General features: G+C 39.4%; 1 protein-coding gene and 1 long non-coding RNA gene across 4 annotated transcripts in view; one reads left to right on the top strand and one right to left on the bottom strand.

Annotated features, from left to right (window-relative positions):
* aspa (aspartoacylase) overlaps positions 1-1,982 on the bottom strand; it is a 10,499-nt gene extending 8,517 nt beyond the window's left edge. The window contains exons 1-2 of one of the 2 annotated variants that reach the window (XM_085173641.1): positions 1,968-1,982; positions 737-1,147 (exon numbers count right to left, since the gene is read on the bottom strand). In XM_085173641.1, the coding sequence (XP_085029767.1) occupies positions 737-978 (242 nt within the window). In that variant the 5' untranslated portion in view covers positions 979-1,147; positions 1,968-1,982. Of the gene's footprint in view, positions 1-736; positions 1,248-1,967 lie in introns of those variants that run through there. The other variant, XM_085173640.1, reaches the window with a different exon arrangement.
* Positions 710-26,881, top strand: LOC146509630 (uncharacterized). Of its 2 annotated transcripts, none has more exons than XR_014876279.1 (5): positions 710-824; positions 2,357-2,488; positions 23,736-23,804; positions 25,175-25,376; positions 25,466-26,881. It is a non-coding gene; the product is annotated as an uncharacterized LOC146509630 (long non-coding RNA). The 2 variants fall into 2 exon arrangements; XR_014876278.1 differs by having other exon boundaries at positions 17,752-23,804.

Here is a 26,881-nt window from a genome sequence, read left to right as displayed (position 1 = left end):
AAATGCACACCATAATAACACTTTGTATGATTAATGAATAGATGCTGTTATCCAACCACATTTCTAAATGGGCTGTGTGCACGAACAGACACAAGGGAACACAAGGGATCACAAGGGCCAGCGTTTGCGTAAGACTTCATTTTACGGTGTAGTGCACATGAAAAAGAACAAACAAACAAACTAAAAAATGTCTTCAATCATTTGCAGCTCGGTCACGTTCCGCTCACGTTTTTCCTGCAGGCCGACAGTCAGCTGAAGTTCGGGAGGAGGGGACTTGCTGCTCTGCTCTTATTGGCAGAGGGGCGCACGGAGGGGGAGACGCCACCGATGGTAAACACACTCGTCCCAGCTTACCTGCCATAGTACAGATTTGATGTCCACGTGATGGATCATATTTAAAGACATGTGCAGCCCCCTTTTCTTTTTTACGGATACATTTATATGTCGCGTTGTGTTACGTTGACTCATTTGTCCGGTACAGCGCACACATGCAAACGGCTATGCCAATAATATTGAATAATTGTGCAGTCATTACATTTTTCCACGGACTGTGGGGACATCTTCCACTGTTTGGTTGCGATTAATTAAGACAAACATCTAGTATGCGTGGGTGCCCTTTCTTTAGCTGACCCAGTTCAAAATAAAGCCAGTAAATCCTGACGTTACATCTCTTACACGCCAGCAGGAAGTTACCATTCAACATGTAGTTCAACAGAGACTCCAGAGGCGTACCTACCTTAGGTTTTCTGGGGTGAAGGCTCGGTTCAGATCCGTGTCTACATATCTGGTGCACTTCTCCACAGCCTTGGGATTGGTGATAAAAGGTACGGCCTCGACTCCCTTCCTCTGTATTTCGGTGCCGTTCTTCGTCCACAGGTTAACGAGCGTCACGCCTGACATCTCGTTTCCGTGCGTCCCTCCGAAAATCGCCACTCTCCTCGCCTCGCTGAAGCGCGCCGTGTTGTTGTAAGAAGACATGCCCGGGTGGTAGTAACTGTGCAGAGTGTGGATGAAGACACGCTGGTCTCCTTGGCGTAAGAAGCAGAGGAAAAGTTCTCCAGCTTGGAGCTTCGCAGCCTCGCTGTTTAAATGCCTGTTGACGCCGCACGCTTACGTAACGTGCCCGCTGGGTTGCCGTGGTCAGTCACTGTGCGTGGAAAAAAAAAGTTGAACACGGACAACTGGGGTTGCAGGCGAAACTCCCGTTAACCAGGTTCCTCCCACTGTTTACCTGTCACCGTCAGAACTGTGGACAAGACGAGTTTCCGGTGATGCTCTTTCAAAACAAAACATTACTTACATTAAGTAGTCATTTAAAGACGGATGCCGAGATCCAAAAAGAACATTGAAAACCCTAAACCTATAAATGTCCGGATTCTAGTACTTTCAGTTGTCTTTTAATGTGTACTAGTATTAGTGAGGCCAAATAGTGAACATTTTGGATACACACACATCATAACTCGCTTACTCTGGAAACATTTGTGTTAAACTGCACTGTAAAACCTAATATTGTGCTCACTTAAAAATTAAATTGAACGAACTCAGTTTTTATCACCTTGTTAATTAACATTCGGTTTAGTTAAGTTAGTAATTTCATTCAAAAAGCTGATCAACTCAAGTAAACTGGAAATTTTGCTTTTCAGTGGTGGAATGTAACATTTACTCTATTCCGTACTTAAATAGGCTGCAGCTCACATGTTGAGCCTTTGGCTTTCCTTTTATGCCTCTCTCTATTGCCGCTTTGCTGTATTTTATTTAATTATCTGGCAGTTTATTATTATACTGTATATGTTTTGTATATAAAAAATACACAGCTGGGTTACTTATTTGTAAGTACAACTAAAATTATTAAATAGTACATTTTTTATTTGCTTTTTCTCGTTGCCCTTTTCTTGTGTGTGTTTTTTGTTTTTTATTTTTAGACAAAAACAAAGAACTAGATTGAGAGAGCGCATCTGAGGGCATACCAGGGGTCTCCAACTCTTGTCCTCGAGAGCTATTGTCCTGCAGCTTTTAGATGCATCCTTGTTCCGACACACCTGAATTAAATGAATGGCTTTTTACCAGACCTTGAAGGCATGCTGAAGAGGTAATTCAACATTTCATTCAGCTGTGCTGGAGTAGGAATGCCTCTAAAAGCTGCAGCACAGTAGCTCTTGAGGACAAGAGTTGGAGACCCCTGGTTCATACATATGCCATCATAATTTTAAATAAAACCATATTAAGTGTTTTTTTTCATTAACATTAAAGCATGACTTAACATAGAAACAGATAAAAGACAGTCTCCCTTCAGCAGAAGGATAAAATGATATGGTTTGAAAATGCCATGTCCCTACGTTCCTCCTCTCTCGCAAAGATGTTCATGGCCTGCACGGGTGTTTCTGGAATATGCTGAGCAAACATAGGAGCAGCTGGAGAAGATTCAGCTTAAGTAGTTATTTTTGGCGTCGCTGTGATTCTCATTCGTGATACTCTGATGACTGATTTGGTGAGTAAATGTTTACTCTTATGCAAGCTTTTTGTGCCTTCTCGCAGTTTAGCACCAGGTTTTGACCTTGCTAGCTAGCTAGCTAGCGTTAGCCTAGCTTTCGTATGACCGATGCTTGTGTGAAAACCTTATGTAAAAGTCAGTGAAATTTAATGTGGCTTTGAAATGGAAATGTGAACTTAGTAATTACTAGATAAGAGAAGAGATTAAAGTTTTCCAGTGTTTCCAGTCAGTAGCGGTTTTTACCGCGGTAAAGTGAGCCGTCATTTGTGAGCCGCGGTCAAGCCAGCCGCCTCTTATCCGCCGCATAAATTTCCTTGCGCTTTTACACCAGTCTTTACGGTAGCGCCTTTTTATGGAACGCCAGGACTGCCATAATGAATTAATTAAATACACCATTAAATAATTAATTAAATATGGCAATAATTAATTAAAATTGGAATTAATTAATTAAATAAATAGTTATGACACATGTAATTAATTAATTATTGACACATTTAATTAATTATTTATGTATTTCACATTTTAATTAATTATTGACACATTTAATTAATTATTGACACATTTATTTAATTATTTATTGACACATTTAATTAATTATTTAATGATATATTTATTTATTTCATTTTGGCAGTCCTGGCGCCTGGCTCTCATCATGAAATAATTTTATCTGTCAACCTCACCCATCAAACTCAGGGGGCGGGGTTAACGCTGATCGACTCAAAACCATTGCTTTGGCCTGGTAGCCATTGTTTTTAGCACACAACAACCAGCATGTGGAAACTAACAGAACTGAACTTTGAAAAACCCTGTTTGTGTGTGTCACCAAATACAGTTTTAATATTTTTTTAGCCGAGAATGTAGTGGTTTAATCTTCATGTGTCTGGTCGGTTTCTCAAGATACAGCCTCTTTGTAAAAGTGCTTCGATGATTTCGGAGATGTCTGCCCAATCTCACGGCAAAGCGTGGATAGACCCGCTCGCCTCGCAAGCAATCGAGCTGTTATTACCACCGACAAAGCTCAGGCCCCGGTACACAGCTGTAATAACCCCCGCTGACACGGACTTCTTTTACTGAGGTTATATTTATCAGGGTTTTATTTCCTGATGTTCTTATGTGTCCTACGTGTTTCAGTCGCCAATTCTGAATTATAACTAACATTAAAAACATGTTTAAGGAGGAGAGAGAGCAAATAAATTCGATTAACAGCTGATCTTTGGGTTTTTGTTCAGTAATCAGCGTGACCTGTGTATAAACACATAAAAGAAATAACGTTGGTGTTTCCTCATGTAGTAACTGCTGGCTTTAACTGTACAAAGGTTGTTCGAAACTATGACACACATACAGACTTCATGATGTTCGGCTAATATTTTTATTGTGAATATTAATCATGAGGGTAAACGGACCTGTACACCACAGAGCGAGGTCAGCATGTCCACGATATCTTCAGCTCTATGAGTTAACCCAGAGTTTCCCAGCTGACTAATCTAACTGTCATCTACAAATAATTCACGGGTCATATCAATATGATTTTACAGAAAAGCATCCTTATTACTGCCAACTATTCCAGAGACGTGAAAATCTACAGCATAAAGAACACAAAAATATAGCAGTCTAACGCAACACTGTAACAGAGATGAACCGTCAGTTTGTCAAAGTGGAATGAAAGCGATTGGTTGAACAGGTGTTCGTGATCTGTGTTTTCTGCATTTTCATCAGCGTAAGAGACTCAGCAGTTATAACAGTTATACATTTAATAAATTACCAAATGAACGCAAGAAACGATCAAACCTGTTCCGACAATTTGAGTTTGTGTTCCAGCTGCAGACTCGCTGCTGTTTAAATGTTTGAGAGGAAGATTAGATATAAAGCAAACGTCAAACATAGACTCAGTCTGCGTTCACATTTGATATGAGGCCAGGATGGATAATGGCTGTGTCCTGTTTTAAGATCATACATGTAAAATTGTTGTCTGACCTCCGTCGATCCAGCCGCTCAGAGTTAACTGAAGTTAACCTGGATAAATGATAGTTAAGGAGTATCACAGATAACACCCACGTGAGCTGTGTGACTGTTCACCACTACACTGAAATCAGTAGGCTATTACTGAAATACACGTGCTATTTCATAAACTATGATATAAATACTAAAGTCCTACTAACATGTTTAGTTTTAAAGGACACCTTCCTGCCTTTAGTCTCATTCATGAGCAGTGTTAGTTTTCTTCTAACATCCAGAAGTCTGCACCATGTGTTTCATAGTTTGTAACAAACCTTTGACAGTTAAACATAACTTGACCGAAAAAGCAAAAAAAATAAATAAATGAATAAAAAGAGAGAGAGAGAGAATAAATCACACAAATTATATGTTAACCTCATTTATTTTTAGTTAAGTAAACTCTAAAAATTCTAACAGATCGCTGGTGCCTAGAATACAGTTGAATAACTATTAAAAAACAGATGATATAATATTTCTGTCCAGGTTGCAGTCTGCATTATGAACATGCTGTTGCAAACTCTGCTCCTCTCGGTGGAAATGCGCCTTCTCTTTCCTCTTTGTATAAAAACATTTTAAAAGTCAGTTTAATCTCAAAATTTACTGTTAAATCCAAAACACACCAGATAAAGAAAAGCGAATGGTTCAGTCTAACACATGTGCCAGTGAACCATTAAACGTCTGTAAAACTGTGCAGTTATGAAACGTAACTTTAACCTCAGCCAAACCGATTTGCTCAGTTGTAAATAAAACAGCGAAGTAAACGTGACCGACAGACAGAACCTGAGTGAATTAAGTCCAGCGTTTAACCACTGAGAGCTAAAACTCAGGTGAGGTTTCAAAGCTGTGTGCCGATGATTGGACATCAGCCGCTGATGAAGTGGGTTCGCCTATAAAGTGCTCTGTTGGGAAACAAGCTCCAGCAGCTCTGCGCTCGGGAAAAACTATATTTACTTATCTTGTGCAGAAAAATGTGCTGACGTTGCATAATATCGAGCACCAGCTGCCCAGTTAAACTGTGACTATCACCAGGTAACGTGGGCGTGTTTCTTGAATTAGCAGCAGGTGTTAAACAGCTGAGGTGAGGAGGAGGATGCATGCAGGTAAACTGAGGGCCTGTTGAGCTGATTGCTGGTTTCGTGAGAAAAATGTCAGCTCGTTCTTTATGTTACAGAAGCACAGAGACACAAGACCAGGCGGAAAGAGACGATCGTTCGGTGAAAATGAGAATCTGCGAATGCAACACGTGGAACACGGAGAGTGGAATATGTAAACAAACCGGTTAACGTAACCCCCTCGGTGCACTCTGCATGCTGACTGTTAGCAGAGCTACTGAAATTTCTGAAAACATCTGAGCACCTTTGCAAACATGTTCTATGTTGACAACCTGACCGGACATGTGCAGATTACAGCGCGACATTCGCAGCTAAAACACTGTTAAAAGTGTAGTTGGTGACAGAAAAACGGGGTATTTTAAAACTACACCACCAACATTGCTGCCTGTGATTTGAAATCCATTCTGGGATACCTGGCTGGCCCAAGTCTACACAAGCAATCGATTATCTAGGATCGACCTGTTTTTACTTACTTTGCACGGCAACCAATCAAATGTTAGAGAAGCTGCATGGGCAGCGTTAACCCCGCCCCCTGCATTTGATGGGTGAGGTTGACAGATAAAATTAATTCATGATGAGAGCCAGGCGCCAGGACTGCCAAAATGAAATAAATAAATATATCATTAAATAATTAATTAAATGTGTCAATAATTAATTAAAATGTGAAATACATAAATAATTAATTAAATGTGTCAATAATTAATTAATTACATGTGTCATAACTATTTATTTAATTAATTAATTCCAATTTTAATTAATTATTGCCACATTTAATTAATTATTTAATGGTGTATTTAATTAATTCATTATGGCAGTCCTGGCGTTCCATACCTTTTCGCTTTATATCCCAATTGAAAGCCTAGACCCGCGCGAACAGTCACACGTGCACACGCGCAAACAAATTTCAATGGAACAGCCCAATACAGCCATCGTGACAGTCTGGTTGCATATTCAAAAATTCATTAAAAACCATTCTTAACAGTTGTTGCCAAGCGTTCAACACAATCCTCCTCTGGAACACCTACTTTACCTCTGGGCCAGGTTTCAGCCAGATTTACTGTAATATTACTCAGAAATTACAGGAAACTTGTATTCAGTGCAATACAGTTAATACACTACAATTATGTCATTTTCAAAAATTCATTAAAATCATCCTTAGTAGTTGAGGTGCAACTTTCAACAGATTCTTTCTCTGGGACACCTACTGTACCTGTGTGCCAAGTTTCAGCCAGATTCACTGTAATATTCCTCAGAAATTACAGGAAACTTGTATTGAATCTAATACAGTCAATACAATAGAATTGTCAACATTCAAAAATTCATTAATAATCATCCTGAGTAGTTGAGGTCAAACAACAACATGGACATTAATATTTGCTCAGAAACTCTCCTTCATTTATAAGATGAATCCACTACAAATAGTCTTCTGAAAAAATATTTTACTTTGTTTCAATTTTTAAAAATATCTTCTTAAAGATAACCGCAAGGTTTAGAATGGAATATGTTTTACTTACTATACAGAGGGTGAGATGATGTAATTTAAAAGCAGACTAAAAAGCAGGACACAGAGGACAACAAAACTGTGATGAACTAAAAGAGAGCCCTTTATTGTGGCTGATGGAAGAAACTTGAACATACAACAAGGCAAAAGCAATAGGTTACAATAACTGTAATTAATCCTGAAATGGGCGAGACTAAACTACGACTGCTATTAATATTACTGTGACTATGACAACACTACTACAGACCTGAACATGATGGCGACCAGCAGTATGAGATAAAATATGAAGGGGTACACCCAAGACTTGAACATGAGAAAGGAAAACAGACTCTTAAAACAGGAAACATGATGACCATATACCTCACATTAACAAACAAGGGAGATTGGAACGTAATGGTAGGTGACACGAAAGGATCTATGTAAACAAAGGAGTAAAGACTGAGCAACTATGAGCTGTCAGGGATAATTAGAAGAACGTAACAAAGTATCGCCAAATTAAAACTACTAACTAATAACAGCAAAAACAAGAATTACATACATTGATCAATAGTAATCTGAATCAACAAATACCAAAACGAATGCAAAAAGGGTTGGGTCACAAACCCAAACTGCGAGAATCACATTATTTTCTAAATTTAGTGTAATTTTTTTACAAAAGGAATTAAAATGAAAAAGAATGCAATACAAAATCTAAACGAACAAGCTCTATTTACATTTCTGAAATACATAACCTGTATATGTACACATACAAAATGTATAAAAACAATTTACATCTGTTCCTTAGTTTCTATCAATACAAATAAGAATTTACGTGACATTATTCAACCTTATATACATTTTACAAAATAAATACAAGTATTTATTTTTCACAGAGAGCGCACTCCCATTCTGCAGCCTCTGCCTTCTGAAACAGCTCAGTATTCATCTGCAGGCACTGTGTGTGAAACCACCTTGAACAGCTGTCACACTGGATCTGTGAATTTTCAACAAACCAAAAATAAAACAAAAATTCTTTAATCACGTGATTTAACATTAATATCTTTATTAATCTGCCATTAGTGTGTATTGCATATTTTTTTCCTTATCAAATATTCAAAATAACTAACACACCAAGCCAAAAATAATTACATGCAAGTTAAGGCTGAATTTCCCCTCTTCCTCAAAACAAAAACCAAATAACAAAAGCAACTATACACAATAGATTTTGTTAAATAATGTCCCCAATTACAAATCTGTCTTACCCATTTGGTGATTGAAGCCCCTGGAAAAGGTGGTTTTGGAGTTGAACACATGGCACAATTGTTTTCTGCCTCGAACACTATTACAAATATAGTAAAATTAGTGATTGACAATGAATATTTAAATACAAGTGATTTCTTTGTGCTATAACACTTCACAAACCTGAGGCTCCCAGTATTTGTAAAGCAATTGCTTCGCGCTGCTGTACCATTGCTTTAATTGTTGTTTCAAATGTCATTTCTGGTATTTTGGGAAAGGACTCATGAACGCCTTTGCCATCTATGGAAATAGCAAAATATTCAAAAATAATTTAGTCATATTCCTTTTCTATAGCAGACACCGCAGCTATTTGTGTCCTTCTGTACTGGGTGCTTCAAAACTCCTTTTAACTTGATATCCACCCAGTCAGTCTTGTTGATTGCAGTACGCCTCATTTTGAAGAACTCCCTGTGCAAGGGTTATACTGTCATGTGAGGGCTGTGTGCAGGCAGGAAAAGTACCCAAAATGCAGACTCACGGAAACAAAAAAGGTGAACTTAAGTACAGCTTTAATGCTGGACGGCAAACGGAAAACTGTTCTGAACTAGAATACAAAATGAACCCGCTCGGCACGCTGGCAGGCATGCAGGCAGGTCATTACCTTATTTTGAATGTTCAATGTCAGCACACATAATTTGAAAAATACTCTACTATAAAACATTTTGGAATAACATGTGGCTTAATTTAATGCCACATTCTTTATGTATGGGAAACAAAGACGGTCGAGAGATATCACTTAGACAAAAACTACAATAGCACTGGCTTTGAGTACTGTACTAAATCGTCTATAGTAATCACAATTCACTATTGCTATAATTTACACAGTCCCAAAGCCAATAGGGCTGCACCACCAAAAAACACAAAGAATAAAAAAAAAAGTTTAATTCAACTGAAAAAACAGGGAAAGTCATATATAATTAAAGAAAAAACAAAAATCAACCAACACATTACAAACATAAGCTGCTGGATCTAAACTGCTAACGCAAGTTCTAAAGGCCAATGACTGACCCATCTACCATTGGGACACATACAGTTTACTTAATACTGTGATTTAACACAATATTAAGTAAAATAATAAACTAACAACCAACTTGTACTTTTTCATGCTAAAATGTAATTACTGAGGCACATTACCATCCCAGCCCACCGATAAGGCCTGGCCTACAAATTTGGAAAACAATGCAGCACTATAAAAGTAAATGATAATTTATTCACTTTAATTTTTGAAAAATAGAATTTACCTGAATTTTTGTGCTGCCACTTTGGATTCTTCAAGCTCTCTTGTGTTGCGTGCTGGATCAACAAGGTAAAGACAGCTGTCTGCTTTACTTAGGTACTGTAACTGAAAAGATAATATAATTCTCTAGCCAGTAATTACAGATAAAAATATGTCTTTTATCATGCTTGAGAGGTTTGACTATAACTTGTTTGATCAGTTACTACAGCTGATTATTAAAATGAGCCCAGGAAAAGCAGTTATAAAAGATATTATTACATCAATCCCTATTATAATAAGTCAAGCTGATTTACAGATTCCATTTGCTATTATCTTATTTGTCCACACACAATTTACTACAGTCGAATACCTTAAATTTCAGTTTTTAATGGAAACTGATAGGAAACAATTAGTATTACAGTATACTGGTATTTGACGTGCAGGACTTCATAGTGGGACATCAAAGACACCACAAATCTGGGTTTGATGAATCCAGTTGTCTCAGAAAGTAAAAAATGTTTCCAGGGATGAAATGTTATTGCACTTACAGGACATAATTTGAAAAACAAAACCCTAATTTTTCATTAATATTGGTTTTTTTTTTCTTTCTCCAAAATATGAATTTTCTGAAGGGAAATTTGTGTTAGTACTAACCAGGAACTTCCAGTGAACATTTCCAACGTTCACAAACGAAACAATTGCGTGGTAGTTATCAAAGTTGACCTGTTAACAAAGCATTAATACAATGTAAAATACAAATATATTTATATTGCAATATGTATATGTATTTATTACCTTTGACAAACAGTGCCTCCTCATCATTTCTCTTTTCCCGAACAGGATTACACCGGCAGTGTAGTGGTTCAGTATGTATACCTTACTGCCCAAATCCAACTTGCAGGCAATATCATGCAGGGCACACTCTATAATCTTGTAAAAATAACATTGAATAATGAAGAGAGGTCAACTTAAACTGCTAATTATGTTACATTTTTGAAAATATGTAATCCATGATTAATTAATAATGTAGTGCTATCAATGTAAGAATTTTACTCTCTAAAGCACTCAAACACACTGTTTTCATTTTCATTGATTGGCTGACTGATTTTCTATGTGATTTTCTCTATGAGAATATAGCTAGTTGATGTCAAACGTTACAAAAGGAAAGAATATATTGAGCTAACAGGATAATAACAGTACCTCAAATAACCACTATATAAAACCAAAGTACACAGAAGACAAATTATAAAAATACAACAAAGCAGATCTCGAGGCAGAAGGTTTATATGAACCGAAGACCACACTGTGGGTGACTCCTGTCAGCCAAGAACAGGAAGTTGAAGCGACATTTTGTGCTCACAACGTTTCACATTTGAATAAAAACAGATTTAAAAAACAATATACTCCAATAACTTCCACAGTTACCATATCACAGAACATTCTTAAATCCTTGAGTTGTGCTTTCATGCAAAATTTGGATAACAAAATGTGACTCAAGACTGAAAGTTCGTCTTTGACAATTTCACTTTTTTTAATCTTTGATATATATTTTTTAATTTTTTACGGCTATTTTTTTTTTTTAAATTAAAGCAATGCTGGTCATTACGCATGAAAGTTAGCGATCTGGAGTTGTGACTGACAACCAGTGTTGGTCAAGTTACTTGAAAAAAGTAATCAGTAACTAATTACTGATTACTTCCCCAAAAAGTAATCCTGTTACTTTACTGATTACTTATTTTCAAAAGTAATTAATTACTTAGTTAGTTACTTTTTAAAAACACAATTTACAACCTGAATAGGTGATAAAGCGATAGATCTTTCAGCCCAATTCTACTTTTTCTACATAGTCATCATACAAAATGTAATCAAATGGAAAAGTCTCTTTTTTAAACTTGTTTTATTAGTTTTAATCTTTTAACTTTATGCATCAAGCAAAAATTTAATTAAATGCAACATTCTCTGACTGGAAGAAATTTGTTTTTATTTAAACCTATTTTCTGCACATTCCAGCATATAAAATATATTTTTTTGTGTGTTTACACTCACTCTTTCAAATAGATGCAAGTAAAACACAGCAGAAAATAAATAAAGTCAAAGACTCAGCGGTCCTTTTGCTCTATTTTCACCTGTAAAGCAGGAGTTGGGTAGGGTGAGGTTTACCTTGGTGCAGGTGTGCCGCAGCGGTCAGTGGAAGAATCCGCCAGTTTCTCTGTGAATTTCCCATTACGTTGTAGTGCACTCGGTGTTTGCTTGAACTTGATGCTGATGTTCTCTGAAAACTTTTTGTTTGCAGCTTCGATTCTCTCAAATGTCTGTCTCCTCAGCTTTAGATCCTCCTGTGCAAGCGTCGTGAGCTGTCCCTTGTTGGATAACTTTCTTTTGAGCCTCACGTGCCTGTAGGATGAAAGCGTTGTGTTCAGCTGGTTTGTTGAGTCTCCGTGGACCGTCCATCTGTTGGAGTCCTGACTGCTTGTAGCTAGAGATGGAGCCGAAGTACTGGGCGAAGGAGAAGTGCTTTTGTATGAGCCTGACCGCGGACAGCTGCTATTGGTGGTGCTGCTGTGGTCGTGTATGTCGCTCGTTTCGATGCCACCGTTTATGGCGGTGATGGCTGGAGAACCACCCCAGATCTGCTCACATAGTTCAAAATACAATAGTACAACTCTTCCATGCCCGCTTCTTTTCCCAGAGTCTATTGCGTGTCTGTACTTGAGTCGAATAGCCTTCAATTTTGTCATTATTTCTAGTTTGGTGAGGTCGTCCTTACTGTGGGGGTAAACCGTCTCATCTGCAGGATACTGTTTTTTGAGGTGGTCCAATATTTCGGCGTATTGTTTCTGGACCGTCTCCCAGTCGATGTTCTCGCTTGCTTTGGAAACCTTGTACTCGTTGGTGACTCGGAGCAACAACTCCTAGTGTGGACTTAGCCTAAAACAAACAGCATGTAAGTAACTAAATACAATTAAAAATAATCAAAATGTTCTCATACCTTGAGTCACAGGCTGAGAGGCTGCCGAAGATGAGGCTGCCAAGTGCCGCAAGACAGCAGCGCATTCAAAAATGAGTCTCTTCTCAGTATCCAGTGCTTTATTGGGGCTAAAGAAGCCTTTTTTTTCTTCTTCTTTTTAAAAAAAAAAAAAAAAAACAACAACCTTGGATCCAGCAATGTTGCCAGTGACATGATGCTCATTGACTGCAACATGTAGACCTCCTTTAATTGTCTCCTCAGACACTCAACCATGGTGGACCTCTCTGGAGTTAGGACTTCTCCCATTTCCTCTTCATTTAGTACATGGTGCAACATTGTTAGAAGTGGAATTACTTTGGATCCAGACACTCTTTTCCTCTGACAGCTCAGTGGTGGTATCATTAAATGGGGAGAGCATTTTGAGACATCCTGCCATAAGGTCATACTGTTCAGAGGATAGTGGGCAAATATCAGTGTGCAGGCCAGCTTACGATGCTCCAATAGGTTCCCTGAGCTCATGAACATGGTGAAGCATTTGGAATGTGCTTTTCCAACGTGTATCCACCTCTTGAATTAACTTCAGTGGAGCCCGGCGCATTTGCTCCTGCACCTCTGTCAGCCTCTCCAAAGAAAACGGCCAACACAAATTAATTCAAGCTGTGTTACTGCAGCAGCTCCTTAAAGCAGTAATGAAATAATGGAACAAACCTTGAAATATCCCACTATCCTCCTACAGGTGGTCTGGATCTCAGACAGTACGGCGTGTTGATCAAGAGCTTTTGACCATTAGGTTCGATGTATGCGCCTCACAATTACTGTGATGCAAACGAAGTTCCTTTGCATGAGCACCCATGTTTGCTGCTCCATCAGTCACATAACATGTAACTTTGTCTGTAATGCCCCACTCTGACATGAGCGCTGCTGTTACTTGGGACAAATTGATAGTAGTATTTGCTTTAGGGAAGTGCTGAACACCTTACACTACAGAATGCAATGCAGTGTTAGAATCGGTGAAATGACAGGTGACAGCTAGGTAAGCCTCTGTGTTAATGGAGGTCCACATATCAGATGTCAAAATAACTGCAGAAGCCTTTGCCACAGTCAGTTTTTCTTTTAGTTTGGAATCCTTGTATCTTTGGTCCACCATAGCTTTCAAAGCCTAAACAAAAGAAAGTACCACTCTTAATATGGAAATATAGGCAAACTGCAAACATGCTTCATATTTTAAGATACACACCTGCCTTGTGGGGAGAACATAGTTAGGGTTTAAAGCTTTAACAAGCTTTCTAAACCCACTGTCCTCTACAATAGTGAAGGGCTGAGAATCACCATGTTGACCAAGGCCTCATCCACATCATTCCTCTCCCCTGATAAAACAAACAAAACATTGAGAAATTACATATATCGTAATTACAACCCAAATATAAATGAATGACATGGGGAATGTAAATGTATAAAATGACTGTATCCTTACAACCAAAAAAACTTAACTGAGCTTGGTCCACCTTGGATAGTCTCCTTGTTTTCACGCAGGGCTCTGTAATGCCTCAGCATAGATGAGGTGTTGCTGCTGTATTCAAGTTCTTTGGAGCACAGCAAACACTTCACCTTTCAATAAACTAAAAGACAGAAATCAGATTATAGGATCTGTGGTGTGGTTTATTTATATTATGGTACTTATCATTTGTGATATTTATTACTATCTGCATACCTTATTAGGAGAGATGAGATCAAAATGTTGCCAGACAGGGTACAATTGTACAATGTTAATTCTGAACATTCTGGTTTACACAATAACAAAGAAATATGACTTTTTTCTCTTTTTTTTTTTTTTTTTTTTTTTGAAAGAGTCAGTTATTTATGTCATGTGACACATGTGAGTTACAGCCTTACTTCATGAAGGTATATTTTTGAAACTGCATTAAGAGTATTGAATTTTAAGAATCTTTTGAATAATATACCTAAACCAACAGGGAAATGTCCTGTGCCGTGATCTAAAGAGTAATGTAATAAAGGGCTTTTTAAGCAAATCCAAAAATTACTGTAATTTTTTTTTTTTTTAACATTTCTCTGCAACAGCTTGAGAATATCTTTGAGGTGATGATGCTGGAGGTGGTGCAGGAGTAGCTTGTGAGGCTGTTGCTGCTGTTGCTGGTAGTACTGTTGTTTCTACAGTTTGTGCTGTAGATTGCTTAGGAGTAGTTGATGCTGGTGGTGCTACAACCTGGGGAGTAGTCATTGGTGGAGTTGTAGCTTTTGGATCTGGGTCTGGTGGTCTGTGAGGCTGGGTCTGCTGCTGTTTGTGATTTGGCTTGTGGACTTGCAGCGCGTACTGGTTTTGGGGGCTGGTTTTGGGGGCTGGTTTTGGGGGCTGGTTCTGGTGGCGTTTTCTTCCTTTGCTGTAGCTTCTGACCCTGGATCTGATACTATTGTTGCTTTTAAGGTGGTGATGTAGCATGCATTGAAACTGTTCTGCATGTGCATCAAAAACTTACTAAGGTGCTTTGCGTAGGATTTTCCTGTAGTTTGTCACAGACAGAAAGACCATGTAGTGTCCTGGGATTTCATATGGATAACGAGCCTCTCTGCCAAAAATCAGGTAATGGGGTGAGTACTTCAGTGGTCATTTGCTTTTTTTGTTCTGAGACCAAACATCACAACATCCAGATAGTCATCCCATGTTTCTGGATGGTCACCAACAACCTTACAGAGGGCTCTGACAATAAAAGCACATGCAAAACATTCATATGAGAGATCATTTTCCTTTTTGGTTTTTAAATGTCATACCTTAATGTTTTAGTGGAAGTGAACCCCATAAAACTGTAATGTTTTACGCATTAAGCTGGATGTACTCAAAGTATCAGGCTTTGGTGTGGTCTATTACAGAATATAACAAAGAATTTACCTCTGGATGGTGCCGTTCATTCTCTCTAGCGAGCCATTTGTTTGTGGATGATATGGGGAGCAGAGGTTTCTTCTGTGTAACATTCTGCATAACCTTTTGAGCTGCAACAGCAAGTAAAATGTACTGACTCTAAGTACATTACAATAAGATTTGAAATGTACAGCAATCACACAAATATCACAAACAGATTTATAGAAACCAGAAGTAGAACCTTATAGACGTATATAAATTTTTTAAAATATGTGTTACATGCCAATAACAATGTTTGCCAAAGACTGAAGTACTTACAGAATTGACAAATTCTTTTCCTTGCTCACTAAGAACCCTTTTAGGTGCTTCAAACTGATGGACAAATTTGATCAGTTTGTCACTTCCTTTGCTGATTTAGACTTCAATGGGGATCCCTGTTGCTATTTTGAAGTAGCCAATGAAAACACAAATATACTGATGTCCCCTTTTGGTTTCTGTAAGTCTCCCAATAAGGTCCATTCCAACCAATTCAAATGGCTGAGAAATCTTAACTAGAAAAACATATTTACGTTAATAATATTGAAATTACACAGAATGCTAATCTCCTATTCTTATTTTTGAAGTATACAATCAGGTTTCTAAACAAAACATTCTGTGATTAAACGTGATTATTCTATGTTTGACTCCCTTTATGGGAATGTATTTTTTGTTGTTTTTTTGTTTTTAATTGTTGCAGCACTTGCCTGGCAAACTGGACACTGGGAACCCTGATCAAAAGCAATTAAGAAACGCACCAGTTGATGGTCAAGTTTTATGAAAATTGTGTTAATCTTAAAATAAGTCAGCTGTAGTAAAATTTCAGAGTTTGAGTACACACCGAATTATTGATGTCTGCTGACATCCCAGTTTTTGCTTAGCTTGCCACCATCCTTTCATCCACTGACAGCTCTCTCCTGGTGGTAATAAGCCTGGTAGGCACTGAGTATCTCACCATATAGAGCCCTGACTAAACAGCTTGTCATGGCCTGGTGTTTCTTTGTTCAAGTCATATTTTTTTTTTTTTCTTTCTTCTTTTGGACTATGGGATCAAAGTGTCTCTATCTGGACTCCTGATGTTCTCTGTGGCTGGAACCTGCTAACATCTGGGGCAATGTCAGCAGCATCCTCTGTCTTCCAGGACTCAGAGCTGAGGTGTGGCTCTGCTGCCAAGCCAGTGGAGATCTGGACCTGGTGGGTGTGTCACACCTTCCCAGTCTCTTTTTTGTGTTATTTATTTATTTATTTATTTTTTTTTTTTTGGGGGGGGGGGGGGGGGGATTTATATTTTTTTAACAATAGGAAAGGGGATGCCGTGTTTTGTGGTTTAGTTTTTGTGTGTGTGCGCTGTCTTTAAAAAGTCCGTATCTACCTGCAGAAAACGTGACAACAGTACCCAGGAAAAAGTATGCCAAAAATTATTTATCATAACTCTGGTTTTCTTTGGCCTATTAACACAATTTAAAAACTGGTATGTAGTCTGCACTTTGAAACGAAATCTCACTGCGGCTCCATCTCACTGCTACGTCATCGTAAATTGACAATGTCATTTTGACGCGCCAGCGTGTCCGATGACCCCAGATGGTTGAGAAATCCTTTAAACAGATGTACTTTTTTTTTTCCCCTCAAATTTTGATAAGTTTTGTTTAATATGTAACATTATAAAAATATAAAACGCAGAAGTAATTTGTTATGTTCTCCTTTCTTTGTTCACCTGGTCATCTAGGGCATAGGGATTACAGTGGTCACATGACGTAGCGACTAGTACTTAATAAATTTTATTTTCAGTCACAGCAGCATGTTAATAACAAAACATTGAACATACAGTAGTTTGCTGTTCAGTATTTACAATACCCCAAAATATAACAGAAATAGAGAAGGAAAACAAACAAACCAAAGAAACCCCTACAAAACAACAAAAAACAAACAAACAACGTAGCGACTAATACTTAATATAATTTAAGTATAAACAAAGGTATACTTGGATTTTACATTTAACTGTCAAAACTGTGTGACACTGCATAAATGTACAGGTTCCCTATATTGTTCTATGATAGCAAAGATCTTTATTCTACACTGTAGGCCAAATTATTCTTATTTCAATGTAACTTTAACTTTTGAAAGGGAGACCTTGCCATGAGGCCAGCAACATAAATACATAGAAACACAGGAGGGACAGGTGGAAAAAGCTGCTGTAAAACTGCGCATTGACTTAACTAAGTTGAAAAGCCTACTTGCAAGTAATGGGTTTTTTGTTTTGTTTTGTTTTTTTTAAAAAGCATGAATACTGGAGTTTCCGAGCAGAAAGTTTAGAGTCTTCCTCCTCTGACAAACTTGAGGTAGGATCAAGCAGATACTGTGTGATTCATAGCATTTATGAGCTGTAGATGGTAAAGATAATATTTTAAAACTATAGTCATTTTGTTCGTTGCAAATTGCATACTCACTTTATAGTGACAATCTTGGTGCTTACCAGAAACATCCAGTATACATTTTTTTAATGTTAACAAGGGAAACAATGGCCTGGTACTGGTCAAAGTTTAATAAAGACATGAGTCTTTTCTGATAGGTAGAGTTTGACATTTAGAGTTCAATCAGTGCTTCTTTCTACAGGTAGTGGGACAAAACAAAGACAAAAAAACAACAAAGCCACACATTCTAAATTTTACCCTCCTTTTATAATCCACTTACCTTCCGCAAGCTGTGATGAGAAAGCAGTGTTCGTTCACCAAAGAGAACTTGCTAAGTAGTCGTTTAAAATGTAGATCCCTTTTTGCAGCTGGTTGGCCAAACAATAAAACAGCCCTTCAATTACCTATGTAAGCGATTTGGATAAACATGAGGATATGTAATTTCTATACTGTAAATACATAACTTTGTGACGCTGTTCTTCTGATTTTAATATAATTACACAGTTTGGTTCTTTTGGCTCTGAATGCGTAAGTTGCTTTTAGATCTAGTAGTCACCATCGATTTTTGAAAGTTACACTTTAAATTTTTAGACTACTTATGTACCTCGCCTGTAAGCCACTGGTTTGGACAGTCAATCTTGCTGTAGGAGTCTTCATACTCCTTAAACAGAGCAGTGTGAGTGATCTGATACTGGACATCAAAGTTATCCAGTCTGGTGAGCCTTACAGAACGTGAATGGATGGTCACACTCACTCACAGGCTGGTCACTCACCGCCACCTTTCTTTCTCTCTCACGCACACAAACATTTTACTCTTCGTTCGTTCCACCTGTGAACCCGCCCCTCGAGGCTGGCTCACACACACCTCATGCTTCTCACAGTCCCATTCAAACTTTCTGCGAGACACTTCTTCCTCTGCTTATTCCGGACAACGCCGTAAACGGCACACAGAGCGGGTGCCGTCTGCTCTTGTGCACCTCACAAATTATTCAAACTGCGCAAATTCTTTTTGTTACTTTAATTGACTCCCGTACTTCAGACGAGACATACTCTAACTGCGCTTTCACACACACTACGCTATCTACACACACTGCAATCAGTGGGCAGAGCCAAGCCGTCGTACTCTCACTAAGAAACAACTTGCCCCCACTCTCATGCAGGTTATCAACCGCGACTAGGATCCAATACCTAGCTTTAGTTAGGAGTTCCCAATCCCCAGGTCACCACCCTGGATCTCCTGCCCTCACAGGTCCTAGCCCCGCGTCCGAGACTAGGTGGGGTAACCAAACCCGGAACACACACAGCCCTCAGCTGGCGGCGAGGCCTTAAACCCCACTTTCTAACTAATAGCAAAACTAACTAAAAAGGAAACTAACTAACACAAGTTTCCTGCTTTAACGCACGAGGACGGATCACAACACTGCCACTTTTTTCCTAATAACTAAGACGGATGAAACAGATTCTACTAATCCGTAACAAACGTCTCCTGCTTTAACGCACTGAGATTTTTTTTTTATGGGGCACTAAACATCAACTTGGAGTTCTTAACAAAAGTCTCTTGCTTTAACGCACTGGGACGGACCCTAGCCGCCTTTTTTTTTCTCTACTGAGTGAATTTACACTGCGATACGTTCAACTTAGCGAACAGATAATTTAGGCTTTAAACAATATGCACGGTTTGAAAATAAACAGGTCGTGCTTACCTTTTAATCATGTGAGCTAGCTCTCTGTTCACCTCGTTTCACGATCTCAGCTCTGCCAATTCCTCTCTGGGCCTCGAGCGAATCCCGGGTTTCACGGCACCAAAACTGTTGCGAAATCAGTTTTACCCCGGTTCTTTTTATTCCTCGAGCATCCAGAGACGGCACCGGACTCAGTAGTCATTTTCACAAAAACTTTATTTATTTTTATTTATCCTTATTCATCTTTATTTATCCTTATTCATCTTCATTTAAGCATGCATTCTTCTAGAAGGGAAGACTTGCCAGGCCGATGTCCCTCTGCAAAATCTTCACCCCTTTGTTAGTTACAGCCAGCTTTATAGAGGCAACCCCATCATAAAACCCCCATGGTGTGCTCCAAACTCTGTCTGTGTGTATGCACGAGCACGTGAGTGCCTGTGTGTGCGTGTACCTGTATGCCTATGTGAGCGCACGTGAGTGTATGTGCGTACCTGTATGTACAGTGGGGCAAAAAAGTATTTAGTCAGCCACCGATTGTGCAAGTTCCCCCACTTAAAATGATGACAGAGGTCAGTAATTTGCACCAGAGGTACACTTCAACTGTGAGAGACAGAATGTGAAAAAAAAATCCATGAATTCACATGGTAGGATTTGTAAAGAATTTATTCGTAAATCAGGGTGGAAAATAAGTATTTGGTCACCTCAAACAAGGAAAATCCCTGGCTCTCACAGACCTGTAACGTCTTCTGTAAGAAGCTTTTCTGTCCCCCACTCGTTACCTGTATGAATGGCACCTGTTTGACCTCATCATCTGTATAAAAGACACCTGTCCACAGCCTCAACCAGTCAGACTCCAAACGCCGCCATGGCCAAGACCAAAGAGCTTTCGAAGGACACCAGGAAAAGAATTGTAGACCTGCACCAGACTGGGAAGAGTGAATCTACAATAGGCAAGCAGCTTGGTGTGAAAAAATCAACTGTGGGAGCAATCATCAGAAAATGGAAGACATACAAGACCACTGATAATCTCCCTCGATCTGGGGCTCCACGCAAGATCTCATCCCGTGGGGTCAAAATGATCATGAGAACGGTGAGCAAAGATCCCAGAACCACACGGGGGGACCTGGTGAATGACCTGCAGAGAGCTGGGACCAAAGTAACAAAGGTCACCATCAGTAACACACTACAACGGCAGGGAATCAAATCCTGCAGTGCCTGACGTGTTCCGCTGCTGAAGCCAGTGCATGTCCAGGCCCGTCTGAAGTTTGCCAGAGAGCACATGGATGATACAGCAGAGGATTGGGAGAATGTCATGTGGTCAGATGAAACCAAAGTAGAACTTTTTGGTATAAACTCAACTCGTCGTGTTTGGAGGAAGAAGAATACTGAGTTGCATCCCAAGAACACCATACCTACTGTGAAGCATGGGGGTGGAAACATCATGCTATGGGGCTGTTTTTCTGCCAAGGGGACAGGACGACTGATCCATGTTAAGGACAGAATGAATGGGGCCAAGTATCGTGAGATTTTGAGCCAAAACCTCCTTCCATCAGTGAGAACTTTGAAGATGAAACGAGGCTGGGTCTTCCAACATGACAATGATCCAAAACACACCGCCCGGGCAACAAAGGAGTGACTCCGTAAGAAGCATTTGAAAGTCCTGGAGTGGCCTAGCCAGTCTCCAGACCTCAACCCCATAGAAAATCTGTGGCGGGAGTTGAAAGTCCGTGTTGCTCGGCGACAGCCCCAAAACATCACTGCTCTTGAGAAGATCTGCATGGAGGAATGGGCCAAAATACCAGCTACTGTGTGTGCAAACCTGGTAAAGACCTATAGTAAACGTTTGACCTCTGTTATTGCCAACAAAGGTTATGTTACAAAGTATTGAGTTGTATTTTTGTTATTGACCAAATACTTATTTTCCACCCTGATTTACGAATAAATTCTTTACAAATCCTACCATGTGAATTCATGGATTTTTTTTTTTCACATTCTGTCTCTCACAGTTGAAGTGTACCTCTGGTGCAAATTACTGACCTCTGTCATCATTTTAAGTGGGGGAACTTGCACAATCGGTGGCTGACTAAATACTTTTTTGCCCCACTGTATGTGTGAGTGCACGTGAGTGACTGTGTACGCATGTGGGTGTGGGTGCGTAACAGTTAAAGCACTGTGGGTGTGTGTCTCTATGTACGTGACTCCCTGCTGGTCATAAAAGTCCATCTCTCTTCCAGACCACAGTTATCCAGTTACAAATGTTGAGACCCCCACCCAGGTATCCTCTGGGGAATTTCCACTCAGCATTAACTCCTCTTTGTCGTAATTTCAGAGTTCAATTGGGGGAGGGTCTCCTACAATCTATTCCTAAGTAGGCCTTTATTTATATCCAGGGCAGTGTCAGTGTCTCACAATTCTATATCCTATCTAACACATTCCTAAACTCTAAAATAAGCTAAACATTCCTACATGACCATCCAAACGATGAAATTTTTTTTTGCTGTAAACCGTGTATTTTGTGACACCACAAAACAAATGACAGAGTATAATGTTAAATGGTAGATGTTTTAATTCTGTCATCTGATATATTTTGTCAAATCACACAGCACTACTGACCTGCTCAGGTGACTGTTGTCCATCTCTGACCTGTGTGGCTCTATTTGGTGTATAGCTAGGCGATGCTGATAGGTCCACCTCTTGCTATTGACATTATCTTTAAGAGAATAGTACGTTTAAGGGTAGTTTAAGTGGAATATTCTAAACAAATTTGAAGAAAAATGTAAAATCTGTGGCTAATTATAGAACTGTAAACTGTTTCTATTCAAGTAGACAAAAACATGTTTTAGTTGCATACAACGGGATTTGAATGAAAGAAACTGAAATAGCTGGGTATCAGGTTTTGGGTCTGTTTAACTTTGGTGTATTTGGGATGCTCTCCCCAGTTAGCACAGGGGAGTGTCTAGCTGAGTGTAAGCTCTTCCTTCGGGCACTCGTTTTTTATTTTGCCTTCGTTATTTTTGGGGTAATCCCGGGTGGGGATTTATGTCCCTGTCGGGGGTAGGTTTTTCAGTGCTTTGAGCACTGAAAGTTTGCCTTTAAAGTTGCCTCGAGCCTGGTACACTCCAGAAGCTAGGTGGGCTAGCATTCGAGGGTAGGTAGGACTGGGGAGAGGTTCAGTGGTATTTTTATTTATTGGTTAACCCCGTTGTTATAGATTTTTCTCCTGTCTTTGATGTGTGTGTTCGGGGAAGGTTGTTTATTGGTATCGGTATCCCTAGGGTAGCTGGCTTGTGTGCTATTGACTGGTTTTCTTTTTCTTTTTTAAACTATGTTTGTAATGTCTACATTAGATATTTGTGTTTACGGCTAACCCGTCGCTTGCCCAGCTCAATGCCTGTAGGAAAAACGACTTGCATGAGGTGGCATCATTTTACGGGATTGGGGTCTCCACAGTTCTGCATAAAGCTGAGCTAAAAGCTGCTCTGGTGTCTGGCTTGGTGGATACAGGGATATTGGCCTTGTTCACCTGAGTTGGCTGAGCATGGTGTAGCATCTTAGCATGTTCCCCTGTTGCCAGATCAAAATATAGCACCATCTGTGTCTACGCCTGTTGCTCAGGGACTGCCTGAGGACACTGCCAACGACACTGCCTCATTTTGAGCCACTCTCGATAGAGTCCTTATTAGGTTCAAAGCAGGATGCGAGGCTACGAGTTCATCTGGCTCATGTCCAGCTGGAGAGAGAGAAATGCGAAAGGGGGTTTCATCTGAAGGAGGAGCTGGAACTTGGGGGCGGATCTGGCCAGAGCCAGGGAGATTGAGCTGAAAAACGTGAAAGCAGAGACAACTGTCAAGTTGTGACATTTAGAACTCCAACAGGTTTCCCTTCTTACGACTGCCTCCATTCCACAGCCAGGGGCAGGTTTTGATGTAGGAAAAAGGTTGGCTAATTGAAAAAACTTGGTTGATGTGACACACTGACTTCTGAAGAAATTTTAGATTGCACTCATCATCAGAAAAGTTGCCAACCCCTGCTATAGTTTAATTTGTCTGTATGAGATTAATATTCAGTTTCTATGTTGTCAGCTATAATGGCTGGAAAGCCTTTAAGAATCAAATCAGCTTCTAAGTAATTTGCTGGTTTTTCCTCTTCTTGCTTTTTACTTTCTTTGAGGCTCTGGTGACTCTGGAGACTCTTGAGTCTAGAAAAGGAGCTGTTGGACAGAAAGATGTTAACTGAGTGGTAAGTATTTTGCTTTTCCAATATATTGTTAATCTTCAGTGTGGGAAACAAGATATTTAGTAAGTAAGGAAGTAAAATGTATTAATAACTTAATTTATAACTTAATATTTTGTTGCACAACCTTTGAGGCAATCGCTGCAATCAAACAATTCCTGTAACTGTCAATGAGACTTCTGCACTGCTCAGCAGGTATTTTGGTCCACTCATGAGCAAACTGCTCCAGTATTTTCCGGTTTGAAGGGCGCCTTTTGCAGACAGCATGTTTCAGCTACTTCCAAAGATGCCCAATAGGATTGAGGTCAGGGCTCCAAGAAGGCGACTTTATAATAGTCCAATGTTATCCTCTTATACATTCTTGGGTGTTTTTAGCTTTATGTTTTGAGTCATTGTCCTGTTGCAAAGACCCATGACCTCTGTCTGAGACCAACCTTTCTGACGCTGGCCAACACATTTCTCTATAGAAACCCTTGATGGTCTTGAAATTTCATTGTACCCTGCAAAGATTCAAGACACCCTGTGCCAGATGCAGCAAAGCAGCCCTAGAACATAACAGATCCCCCTCCATGTTTCACAGTAGGGACAGTGTTATTTTCTTGATGTGCTTCATTTTCCTTCTGTGAACATGGAGCTGATGTGCCTTTTTGTGATTTGTTGGTGGTGTCCTCCTTGGTCATCTCCTATGTAGTCCACTTTGGCTCAAACAACGACAGATGGTGCGATCTGACAGTGATGTGCTTTGAGCATGAAGTTCACCTTGGATCTCTTTAGAAGTCTTTCTGGGCTCTTTTGTTAACATTCAGATTATCTGTCTCTTTGATTTGTCATCGATTTTTCTCCTGTGGCCACGTCCAGGGAGGTTGATTACAGTCCCATGGATCTTTAAATTTCTGAATAATATGTGCACTGAGGTCACAGGAACATCCAGCTGCTTGGAGATTGTCTTATAGCCTTTGCCTTTAACATGCTTGTCTATGATTATCTATCTTCTGAGACATCTTTCCTTTCGCTTCCTCTGGTCCATGTTGAGTGTGATACACGCCATGTTACCAAAAAAACACAGTTACTACCTGGAACCCTATATATAGGCCCATTGAATGATTACAAGATTTTAGACACCTGTGATGCTAATTGGTGGACACACATTGAATTAACATGTCCCTTTGGTCACATTATTGTCAGTCTTTTGTAGGGGTACCATCATTTTAGTCTAGGCCTGTGCCATGTGTATATTTTTTAAATAATTCTGTTGAAGCATGGTTGAAAAGCAATGTCTGACATTCATTGGTTAACATTCATAGAATTTTTATTATTACTTTAGTCAGATTAGTTAGTTCTGTGACCATTGTGACTTTTTCTTTCATTGACCGAAGGGTACCAGCAGGTTTTGTCCACGTGTCTATGTCCCACTGGGAGGAGTTCCCCTGTATAAGCTGGAGGTGGTGGCTGGGCAGAGGGAGTTCTGGGGTTCTCTGCTTAGGATCCTGCCTCTGGGACCCAACTGCAGATAAATGGAAGAAAATGGATGGATGTTTTGTAACAGTGCAATGATTCAGCTTGATTGTCTATCTTGAGGTCTGTTCTGTAGCAAATGCAGGAAAAAAATGTTTTAAGAAGAGCAAATGTAACGTGGCGTTCTAAAGAATATGATTGTTTCCTTATAGGATACCAGGAGAGACAAGCCCTCCGTCACAGATGGTGTTCAGTGAAGAAAGTCACCCGCAGATTCAAGACCACTGCATCTCCATCCCACATTCACTGCCACTGTACATAAGGGAAGTTGAACTTTCTTCAATCACTGCATTTTCATTACCTTAATCCATGACAGTCTTTCAGGCTGTAATGCCTGGACTGAGCAGAACTGCTTAAACTTGGGGTCAAAATAATTCAATCTGATACTTTGGTTTTGTTTTTTTGTAAGGTTATTAAAGTTTTAAATTGTTTAACAAATATGAAAATTTAATTTGATAAGGATGCCTCCTTGGGCGCCTGCTGGGTGAGGTGTTCCGGGCATGTCCCAGGACACGTTGGAGAGATTATATCTCTCGGCTGGCCTGGGAACACCTTGGTGTTCCCCCGGATAAGCTGGAGGAGGTGGCTGGGGAGAGGGAGGTCTGGGCTTCTCTGCTTAGGCTGCTGCCCCTGTGACCCGGCCCCAGATAAAGCGGATGAAGATGGATGGATGGAATTTGATAATATTTGAAGTATAATTAAATAACACAAGCTACAATAGTGGGAATATACTTGTTTGTCATTACAGTGTCCAGTATGTTGGCTAATAAATATTTTTTGCATTTGAAAATCAAAGTTAGGCTGATTTCAACTGCATTACAAAATGTCTTTAATTTTTTTTTTCAGCATACTTGCATACATTGATTAGGTGTTGTACTAGAAAGCTCTTATGTTCGAGGATGATAAAACATGTGATCTAGTTGCATTCGATTTCTATGTGGATATGTTTCATTCAGAAAAATCTAATTATTCTAAGTACTGGGTACTCCATGAATAAATTCTCCTAGCTTGGTTATCTTAAGTTTTACTTGTGGGGGGTTTTTTTTGTTTGTTTTGTTTTGTTTGTTTGTTTGTTTTGAGGCAATGAGTTTGCATAATTTAAGTTCTAGGAACTAATTTGGTTGTACAGTATGTTAATATTGTTCTCACCAATGGATGACACCGAAGTGTTAGCATAAAGGAGAAATTGTAATTCAACCACATTGGAGGATGATGAGAAATTGTGAGGAACATACAAAGTGACAATACAAATGACAAAAATTGTATATGTAGGAATAAATAAGCTAATCTTTCAACTCATTGTAGGGTGTATTTCTCTGTGCTTATGTTTATTAAAATTATTAACATAGGACAGACTTGCCAGGGGGAGCTACGAGGGGGGGGTCAGCAAATTTTGGGGGGTGGCCAATTTTGGTGGCGACCCTGTCATCAAGATATTTTCTGGCAAAATTGAGATGAGACTTTATGTTCCTTTTGCCTTAGCAATGGTTTTCGTCTTGGAACTCTGCCATGCGGGCCATTTTTGCCAACAGTCTCTTTCTTATATTGGAGTCATGAACACTGGAGGG

This window comes from Neolamprologus multifasciatus, chromosome 10 (assembly GCF_963576455.1).
Source record: "Neolamprologus multifasciatus chromosome 10, fNeoMul1.2, whole genome shotgun sequence".
Lineage (NCBI taxonomy): Eukaryota > Metazoa > Chordata > Actinopteri > Cichliformes > Cichlidae > Neolamprologus > Neolamprologus multifasciatus.
This window is presented reverse-complemented; position numbering and strand designations above follow the sequence as displayed.